This window comes from Mus pahari, chromosome 11, assembly GCF_900095145.1.
Source record: "Mus pahari chromosome 11, PAHARI_EIJ_v1.1, whole genome shotgun sequence".
NCBI lineage: Eukaryota > Metazoa > Chordata > Mammalia > Rodentia > Muridae > Mus > Mus pahari.
In genome coordinates this window covers 49,262,766-49,279,327 of record NC_034600.1, presented here as the reverse complement: position 1 = coordinate 49,279,327, position 16,562 = coordinate 49,262,766, and the positions used below count along the sequence as shown (strand labels likewise).

The 16,562-nt window shown below is 43.9% G+C and overlaps 1 protein-coding gene across 4 annotated transcripts in view; it reads left to right on the top strand.

Moving 5' to 3' along the window:
* The first annotated feature begins 2,821 nt into the window (after positions 1 to 2,821).
* Nnt (nicotinamide nucleotide transhydrogenase) overlaps positions 2,822 to 16,562 on the top strand; it is a 92,703-nt gene continuing 78,962 nt past the window's right edge. The window contains exons 1-3 of one of the 4 annotated variants that reach the window (XM_029543907.1): positions 2,822 to 2,950; positions 7,450 to 7,651; positions 15,144 to 15,373. In XM_029543907.1, the coding sequence (XP_029399767.1) occupies positions 7,501 to 7,651; positions 15,144 to 15,373 (381 nt within the window). In that variant the 5' untranslated portion in view covers positions 2,822 to 2,950; positions 7,450 to 7,500. Of the gene's footprint in view, positions 2,951 to 3,035; positions 3,116 to 3,254; positions 3,398 to 3,572; positions 3,673 to 7,449; positions 7,652 to 15,143; positions 15,374 to 16,562 lie in introns of those variants that run through there. The other 3 variants (XM_029543908.1, XM_021208826.2, XM_029543909.1) reach the window with 3 other exon arrangements.

Sequence of the window (16,562 nt, the reverse complement as noted above, 5' to 3'; positions counted from 1 at the left end):
TCCTTTTGTCTCAGCCTCCCAAGTGCTGGGATTACAGGTGTGAACCATGCCCACCCAGTTAACCACTATGTTTATAGAAGGGGAGCTTGAAATAATAAAGTGTTGACAAAATACAATAACTGTGATGAAAATCTATTTAATTTTTTTGTTTGTTTGTTTTGTTTTTTCCTTTTTTCAGACATGGTCTTATGCACCCCAGACTTGGCTTACAGGTCAGTCTTTAATTGTTGCAGTAATTACTTACCCCAGGAAGCCCCTTTAAAAACACACACAACCCAGTTAATATATTTATAAGCCTATATGCCTAGATTGTGCAGATCTATCACTATACTAATTAATTTCCCTGTGATGAGACCCTTTGCTACTTGCAGTTTCTCCAGGCCATGTGGTTCTGTTCCACATTGGTTTCCACCTCCTCTTCCTCCGTCCTCTCTCTTCCTCCTCCTCTCTCCGTTTGAGACCCACAGTCTCACCTTTCCCTTCCACTGCCCAATCATAGGCTCTGGCTTTTATTTGACCAGTTAGAATGGGGAGAAGGTTCAATGAGATCATTCTTTGTTGGCTGACAACCCCTCTGGAGGAAGCAGAATTAACATCAAAATATATACAGCACCAGGGTAAACCACAACATTTAGTAGCACATCTCAGCTTCAGTTTACAGTTTAATTTTTTGACTATTAGGTACCTCTTTGATTTTCAGACTTTAAAGCTGATGTAATGGTATGTTACAGTTGTTGAACCTGATGGATTTTCTAGAAGATAACACTGTCTTTAAACCTCTGTTGGCCTAAAATTCTTCTACATTTGACAGGATTTAATTTGTGTATCCTGATGTAGCAGATGCTCACCTGGATGTGGGGAAAAGGGAACCCTCATACACTGCTGATGGGAATGTAAGCTCATGCAGCCACTTTAGAAATCAGTCTGGAGGTTCCTCCAAGGACCTTGAAGTGTGACTCAGCCTTGCCACCTCTGGGCATGAATCTTAAGTGTGTTGGCTTGAATAGAAATAAGCTCCATAGTTCATGTGTTTGAATGCCACGTGTTTGAATTAGGGAGTGGCGTTACTTGAGAGGGATTAGGAGGTGTGGCCTTTTTGGAGTAGGTGTGGCCTTGGTGGAGGAAGCGTGGGAGTGGGCCTTGGGGATTCAAAAGCTCAACCCAGACCCAGTGTCTGGCTCTTCCGGCTGTCTGCCTATCCAGATGTAAAACTTTCATCTGCTTCTCTCTGCCTGCCACTGTAGTCCCCTTCATTATGACAATGGATTAAACTTCTGGAACTGTAAGCAAGCCCCAATTAAATGATTTCTCTTATAAATGTTGCCGTGGTCCTGGCGTCCGTTCACAGCAATAGAACTGGCTAAGACACCAAGGAATCTATATCCTCTTACAGGGACACGCACTTACACATCCATGTTCACTGCCGATCTATACACCATAGCTAGAAATCAGAATCAGCCCAGATGTACATCGACTAATGAATGGATAATGAAAATGTGGTACATGTGCAGAAGGTAATTTTATCCAGCTATTAAGGAAAATGAAATTATGAAACTTGCAGTTAAATGGGTGAAACTGGAAATATTATAAGGAGCAAGGTAACATCAGTTCATTAGTTTTGTGTATTTGGAGTACCTCAGAAAACCAGAAAAGGGCCAGTGGGGTGGAGAGTTCCCATGAGGAAGGAGGGATGGTAGAACATTGTGTAAAAATGAGGAACAGTTCCATTAGAGAGATAGGAGACAGAGGAAGGCGCAGGACAGGGGAATGCTAATCCAAATGAGGGACGGGGGAGTAACAAAAACACCACTAAGAAAGAAAGGGTTGGAAAACATAGAGTATGAAGGCAGATGCCTTTGCAGGCTAGACTTGCTGACTGTAGAAAAGCCTTGCATGTGAACTCCGTACCACACAGTCCCCAGCACAAAAACCGTTTTAAACGGTTAAGGACTTGCCTCATTGTACCTGCAGTATCTCTATCTGTTGACTTACGATTATTACCGGGCTGAGCCCTTTCCTGCCTTCTAGTTCTTCTGCCACCGGAAGAGTTTACTTCAGATTGCCATGCGGAGTCCAGTAACCCAGTGACCCTTTCTGATGTATAAAACACAAAGCATTCTCTAAATAAGGGGTTCTCTGTGGTTCACTTTTTTTTTTTTTTTTTTTTTTNGTTTTTTTTTCGAGACAGGGTTTCTCTGTGTAGCCCTGGCTGTCCTGGAACTCACTCTGTAGGCCAGGCTGGCCTCGAACTCAGAAATCCTCCTGTCTCTGCCTCGCGAGTGCTGGGATTTATTAAAGGCGTGCGCCACCACGCCCGGCTGGTTCACTTATTTTTAAAAGATACTGAGTGTCTTGTTTTTTTTTTTTCTTCTGCCTGTTAAAATATTTCGGTTAAATTAAAAGCAAGCAAGCAAGCAAACAAACAAACAAACAACAATCTTTCACTGATGTTTCCTTTAGATTCAGCGCTGGGTAAGTTTAATCAGAGTGCACCTGCAGAGCAAGTAACAGAATCTAATCGCTAACCAGTAACTAGGTGTTTATGCTTTGATTTCCCTTAATCAGGAACCTTGACAGGGACGCCAACCACAGTTACATTCCAGACACTGCCTATGTTAATAGTAACGCTGGGTTTCCTCTTGGCTGGCTTCGCTGTTGAAGCCAAATATGCACACGTGTGTGTTCATTTTCAGGCCTTGACTTCGTTCGTGAGGAATTTAACCCCACCCCCGTCCAGAATGGAAAAACAACGCCCCCATTCCGCCCCCCGGCTTCCTCCCGCCTAGGTCTTCTCCAGTTACAGAAGTTTGGATTTTTTTTTTTTTTTTCCTAGAGAGTTAGAGGAAAAGTCCGGCCCCGAGAGTGGAGATATAGTATCCGTTTATTTGCTCTGCTGGGAGATCGGTGAGGAAATCACACTTTGCAACTTAGTCTCTTGGGGGAAGAAGAGGTAAGAATTCCTAAAAACTTGAGTTGCAGTGCTGGGCACCCGGTTTGATTGACAGAGACCGATTGAGCAAGAGCAAGGGGGCGGGGCTGTGGGCTTGGGGCCCCGGCAGAGACAAAGGGCCACCCGGAGAGGAAGGACCCTCCGTCGCGGACCAGCTGCTGCGCTGTAAGGGTGCATCTGGAGGAGTCTCTTTCTCCTTTGCAGACTGGCGATCGGGCGAAGCGGGCTTGGCAGGAGGCATAGCTGGAGAGGGGGAGGGGGAGCCAAAAGGGGGCGCGGGTTCGGGTCTGGGCAGCCTCGTGTCACGTGGTCGTCGCCGCCGCCTCAGGGTTGGGGCTGTTCTTCCGGGTTGGAGGCACAGCGCCGCGGGCCAACCCCGGGTCTGCCAGCGCGGCGTGGCGTTTGCTCGCAGCCCGGGGTCGCGATCTGTCCTGCCTGCCCGTCCAGGTGAGCCAACCCGCCCTGCAGCGCCTGGGGGCTGCTGGAAAAGGCGGGCAGCCAGCACTAATCTCTGGTCCCTCGGCGAAGGGGGACCGGAGAGAGAGCAGCAGGGGGGCGGGGTCGGCTGTGTCTAGCAAATGGGGTGCAGAGGCTCCTGCAGGAGACAGACGGAGAAGGAACACGGTGTGCCTCGGGGCTCCTTTTGTGTGTGCGTTCTATTGGGGTGACATGGAAAGGAGTGAGAGGGTAGAGGTGGGAACGGAGTCCCGGCAGAAGACAAGGTAAGCAAGTGACAGCTGTGCAGGTGCAGATCTTGGGTCCTGGGGTGGGGGGTGGGGGCAAGGGCTGCAAAAGTTGTACTTAGTCATTGTGGCCCTTAGAGGGACTGGAAGAGAGGTCACAGAGGACTTTCGATGAATGGTGTACCTAGAATGACAGCTGGGCACTCCTAAGTTGTACTTGAACTTTGAGAGTATTCAGGCAGGGTGTCCAGTTGGGTGTATAGGAAAAGATGTGACTGTAGGTCCGGACTGACTGGTGGTAGTTTTTGAATACTGAGAAAAAGGGTTTGGATTGGTAAGTCACGGTGGGCTCGATTGGAGGTCGGGGTGTAGGCCTGGCCAGAGCTGGTTCAAACTTGAGAGGCACAATAACTCCTATGTAGCCAGAGCCAATGGGCTTCCACAGGAGGTTATAAATAGCGGTCCAGTTGCACGTGCCAGTGGGTGGCAGTTTAGTTGCTGAGGGAGGGGCAGCACCTGTGACAGGGGCCATGGCACCAGTGGCTTTGGGAGAGGTCACACAGCCTGCCAGGAGAGGGTATTGTGTCCTTGTTGGTATGCCTAGCTTTTAAAAGCATGACTTTGTTTATGCTCACAGGTGCCTTTTATTTGTCCTACAGTAGTGTGCAGTCCTTAGAAAACTTTGGAGGCATGGGGCCTGCTTGCCCACTGAACCCCCTTATTTGGGCAAATATTGGTTATTTTTCCTTTCTTACTTTATTATTCTTATTCTACTTTTTTATTTTGAGACAAGGAAGATCTCAGTCTGTAGCCTTGGCTGGCTTGAACTTCTATGTTTAGCCCAGGCTGGCTTTGAACTTGAGTTGCTCCTTCTGTCTTAACCTCTCCAATGCTGGCATTTACAATTATGAGCTACACTCCAGCTCCATCTTCTTTCTTTCTTTTTTTTATTTATTGAAGGGACAGTTTTGGATTATTCTAGTATCAGCAAACAGTTCATTTTTGCTGATAGAGCCAGTTTTCTACAAGGCTATACAAAGTTTCTATTTTGTCTGGAAACTGTTTCAGAAATATATTGTGGAATGGCCTCAGGATACCCAGCCCTAGTTATTTAAGTGTTCAGTCAAAAACTATTAAACTGTCTTACCCTGTTTAATGCAAAGGAGTGGGCCAAGAAAAATAACAGAGCGAATGGAATAGCCCACCAGGAGCTTGAGGTCTTTAATCCTCTCTACAGACCACTTAGCTACTTTAATCCTCAGAGCTTCATGAGGTAGGTTTTCACTATAATCCTGACCTGAGAGATACGGAAATGGGGTACAGAGAAGCTGGGTGATTTGAGAGGATCCCAACCCAGAGTACACGCTAGTCTCTTTACTGTCTTCTTTTGCTAGATCAGGTGCTCGCCGCAGACTCTAGAGCAGAGCTTCTCAGCCTTCCCAATGCTTCGGACCCTTTAATACAGTTCCTCATGTTGTGGTGACCCCCAAACATAAAATTAGTTTTGTTGCTACATCAGAACTGTCATTTTGCTACTGTTCTGAGTTATAATGTAAATATCTGATATGCACAGTATCTGATGATACCCTTGTGAAAGGGTCATTTGACCCCTAGAGGGGTTTTGTCCCACAGGTTAAGAACCGCCGCTCTAGAGGGTTTTAACATTGGGGAAGGCCGAGGTTGTAGCTCAGGGGCAATGTGCTCTCAGAGCAAGTGTATGGTTCTGGATCCTGTCCTTGGCATCACGCACATCAGTCTCTGGGAAGGCACTTAGCCTTATGACTTACAGCAAGTGGCTTATTGAATGCCATGCTGAAACAAGCATTTTATTCTTTTAAACTTGGGGTTGTGAAATTATTATTATTTTTTATTCATTATGGACTCAAGGCTTGAGAAGTGCATGGAAGTGCATAGAGAATTTCAAAGTGAAGAAAAGGGGGAACTGTAACTGTTGGAGTAAACACGGAGTAGCCGATGGGTCAGATGTTTCCTGAACACCTTTCAGAACCACTTATATTTAAAGTAGGGCAAGTGTAGTGAACTTTCCTTGCCAGTGAACCTCCCGATCTTTGATTTATGTGTTTAATGTCTAATAAAGTAATTTTATTTTTAGGCTGTTTTATTTTTAGATCCGGCTTCTGATATATGGTGCCCCTTTTACCGATCTGCTCTACATCAAATTATTATTTTCCAAGTAGGCAAGACAATCATGGATTTTCTAGAGTCTAAAAAAAAAAAAAAAAAAAAAAACGACCTCAGCAGGCTGTTGCTTGCTACCCCTTTGATGGGTTAGTGGATTGAAGCTCAAAGTAGTTCAGGTTAAACAATCAGGAAGTGACAGACTTGGGCAAAGCTGGGGCTCCACTCGGGCCAGTTTCATTTATTTGCTGATGAGGTCCGGAGAAGCTTTACCAACTCACTGAGGACTGCTCTTGCAGGGAGCTACTATGACTCAAGAAGAGAAGGGGCCTCTGAGATTCTGGCCTGGGTCCATGTTTGTTTAATTAAAGGGCATCTAATGAATAGGCAACTCCTGGATTGATAATTCCCATCACTGATGTTCCTTCCCAGAGTTTTAAAGTTTATTTAGGAAGTTGTAGTGACAGCTTCGGGATTTAAAATCAGTTAAGCACTTCTCTGGTGCCCAGTAAAATGGTGGTAGAGCCTGCTTGGCTGTGATGCTTGGCCCTGTGACAGTCCATCTCTTTGATCAGCACCTGTAGGCCTAGTGGGTAATGCTAGCCAGGTTTGACTGATAGACCTCAGACCCTCAGCTTCTCTCCCATTCTCAAAGCAACGAGAAATGCTGAGGAACACTGGGGATGCAGTAGAGGAAGATGGGAAATGTAGGCATGCCTACTGTGCATCCATGGGGCTCTCTCTGCCAAAGAGGGCAAAGGTTGCTGAAGAATCAACAGTGATACTTTACTCAGTCCTGCTAGAATCAGCAACAAGTGGCCACGTTTTGGTGAAATAAACTTTATTACAAAACACTTGTAAGTTGTACAGGCCACTGTTGAGAATTGTGTTCAAAAGGGTTTACAGTTATACCCACATCTGCAAGCACAGACTGAATTAGTAAAGATATTATGGGACCTTCCTTCCTTCCTTCCTTCCTTCCTTCCTTCCTTCCTTCCTTCCTTCCTTCCTTCCTTCCTTTCTGTATGCTATGTTTATTTACTTTCTTGAGAGGTAAACATGAATCACATGTTCATTTAGGCATGGATCAGAAGATCTCACTGGAAGAGCTAAGCTAGCAATGTGTTTTGTATGACCTAGTAGTGCCTAATTGTTTTTTAGATAACTTAAAGGAAATTCAAATGTAACTTTGATTATGTATACCTTTTTGACAAATATGTTGACTTAGAGGATAATTTTAGTGTAAGATATGGTTTATCTGTATGGGCGTGTTTATACAAGCTCTCTAGCTATACACACATACACATACATACACACACACAGACACTGACACACAGACAGAGACACACAGACACACACACACATACACTGACACACAGACAGACACACACCCCTACTTGTGTGACTCAGGCCTGGAATTGACTGTTGAGTTTATAATCCCAGTTCTAGGTAGAAAGTGGATTTCAAGTTAAATGCTGAATCGGAAACAGATTTTTGAAGTGTTGTCCACAGGTAAAAAAAGATTTGACAACTAAATTCTTTGTAGATGGTGGCATACAAATGTATTCCAGACGCAGACCCTTTAGATGGACATTTTATATGCTTTTTTTTTGTGCTCAGATGACAAGGTAACTTTTTTTTCTTGGCATATAGACATGTTCTTCTCTTTCTCTTCAGTAATCCACCTCAAGGAATTGGGGATCCGAAACGTCGGGAGCCTAAAGCAGCATGGCGCATCTACTGAAGACGGTGGTGACTGGCTGTTCATGTCCTTTCCTGAGCAACTTGGGGTCCTGTAAGGTTCTACCTGGGAAGAAAGACTTTGCACGAACGTTTCGCACTCACCAGGCCCTGTGGTGTAAATCCCCAGTAAAGCCAGGTAAAACTCAACCTCACCGTGCGTGCGCTTCAGGTCTTTGATACAAGCCAGGAAAACACAATAAGTTTTATAGCCTGGTGCTTGTGAGTGGTCATTATTAAACAGAAAACAACAACAGCAGCAGCAGTGAAAACACAATTGTTGTAGGTAGTTATTAATCTCTTTTCTAATCGACCTGGTGGTGGTGATGGTGGTGGCGGAGGCGGCAGCCCCAGCAGCAGCAGCAGCAGTGGTGTGTGTGTTCCTTGCTGCCCGCCCCAATGTTTTGGGTTCTCAAATGAAAGACACACATGCAACTTTATATTTTAGTATGTCTTAAACAGCGCAATGGCGGGGCCACTCCCCAACCTCCACATGGTTAACACTCTTTTCCTCCCATAGTCCCGAATTATTATTTACTAAAATCTATATTCTATCCTTGTTAACCTTGACTCTGCGGGGGAGGGGTGCGCTTTTCCCTGGCTCTTACATGATTGGTATGCTCTCTCTTCTACAGTAATCAGGCCTGGACCTTGCTCCTTTCCTAGCATGGTGCTTCTAAATCCTTCTTCCTCTCTTGGTCCCCTTGCCTGTGAAGCCTAAAGTCCTGTCTCTTCTCTGTCTCCCTGCCCAGCCATTGGCCACTGGCAACTTTATTTACCAATTAAAACTAAGGACCCTCAGCGTCTTGCATTTTCTTGTGCAATTTTGGGAACCTAATTAACATAAGATAAGCGTTAGGCCAAATTCACAACAGCGTTTTTTTTTTTTTTTCATATTTTCCACTTATAGAAATTCCAGATTGCCATTGCTAACAGGGAAGATAAAAACTAATGGGAAAAGAGAAAGATTAACTGGTTGTGTTATGTTTGGGAGCCTTTTGCTTATAGTAATCATTTCTTCTCACAGCCCTTCCTTTGCTTCTAGAAGGTATTGGAGAATTGTACTAGATAGAATTTACTGCTCAGGACCTAGGAAGGAAGTGTGTTAATTGATCTACAGGAATGCTCCTTGCTTTAGTAAAAAGCAACCTCATTGCAGTTCAGGTCAGAGATGTTAGTCTTCCCCCATGCTGTTAGCAGCTACTGTTTAGCTTGGTTTTGTATCTATGTATCTTTGTATCTATATATTTATATGTATCTATGTATCTCTATCTGTCTGTCTATCTATCTATCTATCTATCTATCTATCTATCTATCTATCTATCTATCTATCTATCTATCTATCCATCCATCCATCGTATCCACCCACCCACCCACCGATCTCTCTCTCTCTCTCTCTCTCTCTCTCTCTCTCTCTCTCTCTCTCTCTCTCTCTGGCTGGCTCTGTGTATGTGCACATGTGGGCAAGTGCCCTCTAAGACCAGAGACAGTGTCCCCTGGAACTGGAGTTCCAGGCTGTTGTTAATGTCCTGATGTGGATGCTGGAAACCAAATGTGAATCCTTTGGAAGAGCAGCCACCACTCTTGACCACTGAACTTTCTCTCCAGCTCCACCCTTACCACATTTATCTCTTTGGCTCAAACCATCATCTGCCACTCAAGTGGTGTGTTACTTTCCTAAACCATCTCTGTGCTTTCAGCCTCTGCCCCCCCACCCCCCCCTACTGTCTGCCCTGCACATGGCAATGTGATACCCTTTTTTAAAACTCTTAAGAGCATGCCAGTCCTTTCTTCAAAATCGCTGCTGTCTTCTCAGCTCATGCTGAACAAGACTGAAGGTTCCCAATGGCCTATCAGGTCTTTTGTAGTAGGAATCTCATTTGATTCTGTTGTAGGTACAGGCTAGAAGGGGGAGAAGCTGCAGAGGTCACCTTGTAAGCTGAGTCACCTGTCTGTTAGTATTTTTCCCGAGGACCATCTTAGTACACTGTCTGTCATTCACTGCCGGACCTGAAGCATGTGGATGTTTGTCAGGAAGACTTAGACATTTAGTTTTTGTTCCAGATGGCAGTATGCCCGGCTAAGAATGGTGATTAGCGCCTAAGATGAAAGGGCGGCATGAACGTTTCTTTTCTCTCTTAGGGCTTGCAAGACTCCTTTCTAGTCACCAAGGAACTGCTACCTTGAATGGATTTCATAGCCTTGTTCCATGTTCTCAGGTGACAAATCTCTCTTGGCAGTGTACCTTTCCCTTTTCCCTCCCAAGTTTATCTTCAGAAACTTGCTTTTAATCTGCTCAGGAAAGCCCCTTACCTAGTGATAAAATTGATAAGATGGAGGCAAACGACTGTTGAGACAGGAGGATTGTACTTGTGACTAGATCTACGGACATCAAAGACCTCTGCAGCAATGTGTGTAAATCTTCCTTGTTTAGCTTTTGATTTTTATTTTCTCAATTGTCTAAGAAAAAAAAATCTTTAACAGATAAGGATTCTTTTTTCTATAATAAAATGTTAATTTAATTAACACATTGAAAGGCATACAAAGTAATTTCAGTTAGTATTCTTGTTTTTCTGGTTGTTGCTGCTGCTTCTGCTTCTGCCTCTGCCTCCTCCTTCTCTTCTTTTTGAGAAAGTGTCTCTCTCTATAATTCTGGCTGTTCTGGAACTTCCTCTGTAGACAAGGCTGGCCTCAGACTCCCAGATACCCATTTGCCTCCACCTCACTAGTGCTTGGATTAAAGGTGTGTTTGCCACCATACCCAGCTTCTTACTCAATTTTTATAGTAGGCTTATTCAAAGAATGATGTGGAGTTGCTGCACTACTAAGTTTGCTTGTTATCTCTCATGTCTCTTATGATAATTGTCTTAGGGTTTCCATTGCTATGAAGAGACCATGACTCTTATAGAAGGGGCTGGCCTATAGTTTCAGAGGTTTAGTCCATTATTATCATGGTGAGAAGCATGGTGGCACACAGGCAGGAATGCTGCTGGAGAGGTGCCTGAGACTTCTACGTCTTGGTCTGCAAGCAGCAGCAGGAGACTGTATGCCACACTGGGCATAGCTTGAGCGTAGGAGACCCTAAAGCCTGCCCCCACATTCACATACTTTCTCCAACAAGGACGCACTTACTCCACCAAGGCCATATCTCCTAATAGTGTCACTTTCTAAGGGCCAAGAATTCTCTTTTTTTGAGCATATATAAGCTATCACATTTATTTATTGTATGTGAGTACACTGTCACTCTCTTCAGACACACCAGAAGAGGGCATCAGATCCTAATACAGATGGTTGTGAGCCACCATGTGGTTGCTGGGAACTGAACTCAGGACCCCTGGAAGAGCAATCAGTGCTCTTAACAGCTGATCCATCTCTCCAGCCCCTGGGCCAAGCATCCAGACACAGGAGTCTTTCCAGTCAATCAGACACATTTCTATTTTAACCACCTCAGATATATAAGAGACTTTTTTTTTTTTATTCTTTCATTACTGGGAATCAGACCTAGGGCTTCAGACATGCCAGCTAGGTATTTACCACTTGGTTACATTTTCTGCTGTTCTTCCCCATTTTCTCCCATGTTGAAAAATACAGTTGTTGCTGAGTAGCATTTCCAGTGTTCTAAATTTGACTGAGTGAGTTCCTATGATAGTTCTGCTAAGTCAGTTTCTCCCCCCACCCCCACCTTTTTTTTTTTTTGGGTAACATTTAGTTAGACCTGAAGGCTCCATTAGCTTAAGGATACATTTCAGGCAAGGACACCCCACCGGTAGTGTTGTATATTATTGTATTGCATCAGGAAGACCACTTGAGCAGTGTAGGCAATTGTTGTCCTTGTGGTCTCTCTGATGTGAATGAAGTTCCCATTAGCTTTTCCCACTCAGATTCTTTCTGCCATTTGATTAATGCCCGTTAACTAAGTTCATGATTTTATTAAGGCTCTCGAAATGATGAAACTCCATCATTCTTTCTTCATTCATCAGCTAGAATTTTTCTATAAAGAAAGCAAATTTTCCCTGTTGGTCACTTGCCCTGAAGTGGACCTGGGGGTGGAGGGTGGGATAAATGCTCTTTCCCATTACCTACTAGTTTGGCTAATGATCGCCTGGTCTCCTTACTGTGTTAATTTCCTATCACTGATGTAATAAATAATTATAAGCCTCCTGGCTTTTTACCCACTGGAAGTCAAAGTCCAAAGGAGTTGTCACTGGGCCTCCATCCAAGTGCTGGCAGTTCTGCATTTGTCCTGGGAACCGTAGGGGAGAGCTCAACCTTTCAGCTTCAGGAGAGCTCGTCCGCCTGTCAGGATGTGGCTCCTTTCCATCTTGACAGTATCAATGTACCATCCGCGCATTGCTTGTTCACTAGGACTCTTTGGCATTCTCCTCCATGCGTAAGGACTCTGTGACTGCCCTGCGGCTCTCCAGATAACTTGGGATATTCTCCCTGCTGTAGGCCCAGTGATCACCAACCCTTAAGTCTATTTGTTGTCATAATTCCCCTGCGCCATGCATGATGGATTCAAAGGTCGTAGGGATTAGGACATGGGAGTTCTTGGGAAGCTGCTATTCTGTCCATCACGCTGCATGTTCTAAGTTGAGCCATGCCCTTTAAAATACTTAGTACTCTTTCTGATAATCAACATGAACTCATGGGTTATAGTGTCTTTGGAAGTGCTCCACTCCACTATTCTTTTTAAAATGTTCACTTTATTTTATGCCTGTTTTTTTTTTTTTTTTTTTAATTTTTACTTACATGGATGTCTGTGCACTCACATATTCCTGGTGCTCCTGGGGCCCAGAAGGGAACCTCCTGGAGCTGGAGTGGTAGACAGTTGCAATCCAACAGGTAGATGCTGGAAATTGAACCCAGGTCTTCTGGAGACCAGTGCATCCTTCCAGCTCCCATTCATTCTATTTTGGTACACAAATTACCATATGGTTGGCTAGTGGAAGTCATTTCAAGTTGACTCTTTTTTTTTTTTTTTTTTGAGATAGGGTCTTGCTATGTAGCTGCGGCTGGCCTGGAACCTGCTTTGTAGACCGAGAACTCAGACAGATCCACTTGCTTCTTGAGGACTGGGATTCAGGGTGTGCACCATCACTACTGGGCCTCCTAAATACTCTTGACTCAACTCTGTCATTTTACACGTGGATCTAATATTTGTCAACCTCCTGTTTTTTTGTTTTTTTTTTTCTCTCTTTAGGGAGAAAATAAGCTTTTGTCTGCCTTTGATATACTGTAAATTATTAGTGCATAAGTAATAGGGGAATATAAGGCTACGTTCAAGTGCCAGTATTTTCAAGTTGCCTTAATCTGTCTAAAGTCTCAATAAATTACTCCATATTTACAATTTTATTCTTTTTTTTTTTTTTTTTTTTTACATATTCAGTGGCAAGAATGGAAACTTTAAACTATACAGTAAACCCTATGTAGAAACATACTGTTTAAAAACATGTTAATAGGGCTGGTGAGATGGCTCAGTGGGTAAGAGCACCTGACTGCTCTTCCGAAGGTCTGGAGTTCAAATCCCAGCAGCCACATGGTGGCTCACAACCATCCGTAACAAGATCTGACTCCCTCTTCTGGAGTGTCTGAGGACAGCTACAGTGTACTTACATAAATAAATAAATAAATAAATAAATAAATAAGTCTTAAAACAAAAACAAAAACATGGTAATAGTTGGGAATGGTGGCACATGCCTTTAATCCCAATGTACCAGAGGCAGAGGCAGGTGCATCTTGTGAGTTTGAGGCCAGCCTGGTCTACAGAGCAAGTTCCAGCACAGCCAAGGCTACACAGAGAATCCCTACCACCCCGCGCAAAAAAAAAGATCAAGAAAAAAAAAAAAAAAAACTCAGTGTTAATGGCTTCATATTGATTAGAGCATCAGAAGAAACTGCTGTCCTGTAGGTAGAGCTAGCCCGAACTCTGCATGAAGATGTGTGCATTACATGCTTTCATTTGGGTTGTAAGGAACAGAATGCTGATCAGGGTCTATATAGTTTGTGTGAGGGTGTGCTGTATGCATTCTTGGGGCCCAGGATCCCCTTCATTTTCTTGGAGAGGTGGAAGGCATTCTGGGCCTCCTAGTTCTGGCTGGTCTTTCTTTAAGTAGCCACTATCATGGAGCCTGCCAGTGTTCCTCTGACTTCTCCTTGCTGATGAAAGTGTAGCCGGGCTTACAGATCACTTCCACGCCAGCTACTCTTTTAGCCTTGTGTTGCTTCTGCACTCTAACCTCCTAGGAGAGACCAAGACTGGGTAGGTGTTTTAGTTACTATTCTTTCTTTCTTTCTTTCTTTCTTTCTTTCTTTCTTTCTTTCTTTCTTTCTTTCTTTCTTTCTTTCTTTCTTTCTTTCTTTCTTTCTTTCTCTCTTTCTCTCTCTCTCTCTCTCTCTCTCTCTCTCTCTCTCTTTTCTTTTTTTTTAAAGATTTATTTATTATTATGCGTAAGTACACTGTAGCTGTCTTTGGACGCACCAGAAGAGGGCATCAGATCTTATTACGGTTGTTGTGAGCCACCATGTGGTCGCTGGGATTTGAACTCAGGACCTTTGGAAGAGCAGTCAGTGCTCTTACCTGCTGAGCCATCTCCCCAGCCCTTAGTTACTTTTCTGTTGCTGTGATAAAACATGGTGTTCAAAAACAACTCAGGGAGGAACTTACGACTTTCTGGTCACACTCCATCGCTGAAAGAAGGCAGGGTAGGAACTGAAGGGAAGAACTGGAGGCAGGAACTGAAGTAGAGGTCATGGAGAAACACTGCTTATTGGCCACTCCTCATGGCTTGCTCAATCTGCTTTATCATTTTATGCAGGATAATCTGCTCCTGGTGTGCTGAGCCTACCACATCAATCACTGATCAAGAAAATGCACTACAGACTAGACTACAGGCAAATCTTATGGAGGCATTTTGTTAACTGAGAATCCCTCTTCCCAAATGTTCTAGCTTGTATCCAGTTGACATTAAACTAGCCAACATAGGAGGTTAATAACTGGTCCAACACGGACTGTTCTGGATCCACAATTCCTGTGTAAGTCATCTCATCAGCAGTGACTGCTGGCTTCTCTTATGCCTGGCCTGTCAGATGACTGTTTTTGACCTGGTTGCTGGCTTCTCAGCTGCTGGTCAAGTCTCAGGATTCAGCTTTGGAAGTCTATAAGAAATTTCCTCTGGCCAAATTGGCAGGAAAGGGACTTCAGCTATGGTAACCATCCAAGTATCTATGGTAGAGCTATTCTGCAGTAATTTATTTCTGTCTTTACTAAAGGCCAGGACAGGAAGACTAATCCCAGAGGGTGAAGGAGAGGAGTTAGTGTGTTGTGTTGTGTGATTTCTCAACTCAGGTATTTTTATCCTAAGAATAGGCTAAGCTTATCATGTGTCTTAAAGTGAGAGATGTTCAATTAAATAAAACATTTAGTGCATTCAGGGCAGTTTGTATAAAAATGTTTCACTTTTCAAACAAGGTAAATGGCTTGTGATTGTGAATGATTATTTTCAGTAGCAGCTTGCGCACCGTACATTTCAAAAGACAGACTGACTGCCCGTTTCCCCTTCCCCTTCCTGAAGTCCACGCTGAAGCATGCTTTTTAGCTTTGTCTAAACTTTGGTTTTGTTTGCTTTTAGGAATTCCATATAAGCAGTTGACAGTTGGGGTCCCCAAGGAGATTTTCCAAAACGAGAAGCGAGTTGCATTGTCTCCTGCTGGTGTCCAGGCCCTGGTCAAGCAGGGCTTTAACGTTGTCGTGGAATCAGGCGCAGGCGAGGCTTCCAAGTTCCCAGATGACCTCTACAGAGCAGCAGGGGCCCAGATCCAAGGGACGAAGGAAGTTCTGGCTTCTGATCTGGTGGTCAAAGTAATTACTCTCTTCTCTCCTTCATTCACAGTGTCATGGCCTTTGTTGAGACAGAGTCTCAGTGCATAGCCCTGGCTGGCTTGGAACCCATAGACATACACCTACCTTTGCCTCTTCAGTGCTAAGATCAAAGTCACCACCCCCAGCGTTTCCAATTTTCTTCGTGCTCTTCTTTTTGTTTTTAATTGACACATAACAATTATTCATATTCATGCAGTGATGTAAAATATATATATATGTATATAGATTATATATGTATATACATATATACATACAACGGTCAAATCAGAGTAGATTGCATATCTATCATCGTAAACATTACCCGTTCAGCTTTTCCTACTTGAAGGTCACATTCTCTTTTCTCAGTGAAACCATGGGAGGGAAATGGGGGACCTTCATTTGGGTAGATATTTTTACTTCTTTTTTTTTTTTTTAGTTATGAAGTTCCTTAGCATGTACATTTCTGCTGTTTGATATCTCAAGACCTTTTAAAGTCACTTGGCCTATGGGTCACTCAGCCCTGTGCTCCCTTCTCCAGAATGGTTGTGCCGTTTCTAGAATAGCACTATGTGGGGTAAATGACTGTCTTCAGTTATTAGACACCGCACACAGTATCCTGGGCTGCATTCAATAACTTCTTTCCATCCTGACAGCATCTGGCCATCCTCAGCAAGTCTGTATATAAACAGGCCATGTAGTCAAAGAGACTTCTATCCAGCTAGTCCAAAAAACGAAGGTCTCTATTTTCCTCCCACTCATAATGTACTCGACCCAGGGCCTCTATTGACTCAAGCCTGATCCTGTTCTGAGGAACAGGTTTAGGGAAACATTCACTTGGTTTGGTGGCTTGGGGGCCAGTGGTCTCAGCTGAGCCTTTGATGAGGCCCAGTAGAATTGGCTCACAGTAGCCCTCAAGTTTTTCTTAATTTCTGAGATAGATTTTTTTTTTTTTTTTTGGCATGTGTTGCTGGTTTCACACATGGCAGGCTAAGTCCCCCACTACTGAACCACACCTCCTGCTCAAAGAGTTACAGGTTCCCAGCCTAGATTCACACCAGTCAGCAGCTTAGGGATAATAGGCAAAGGCACTTTGGTAAATACAGAAAAAAAAAAAAAAAAAAAAAAAAAGCCATGATAGGAAGTGATGGAAACAGGGTTCTTGTTTGTATTTAAAATGTAAAGCGGGCAG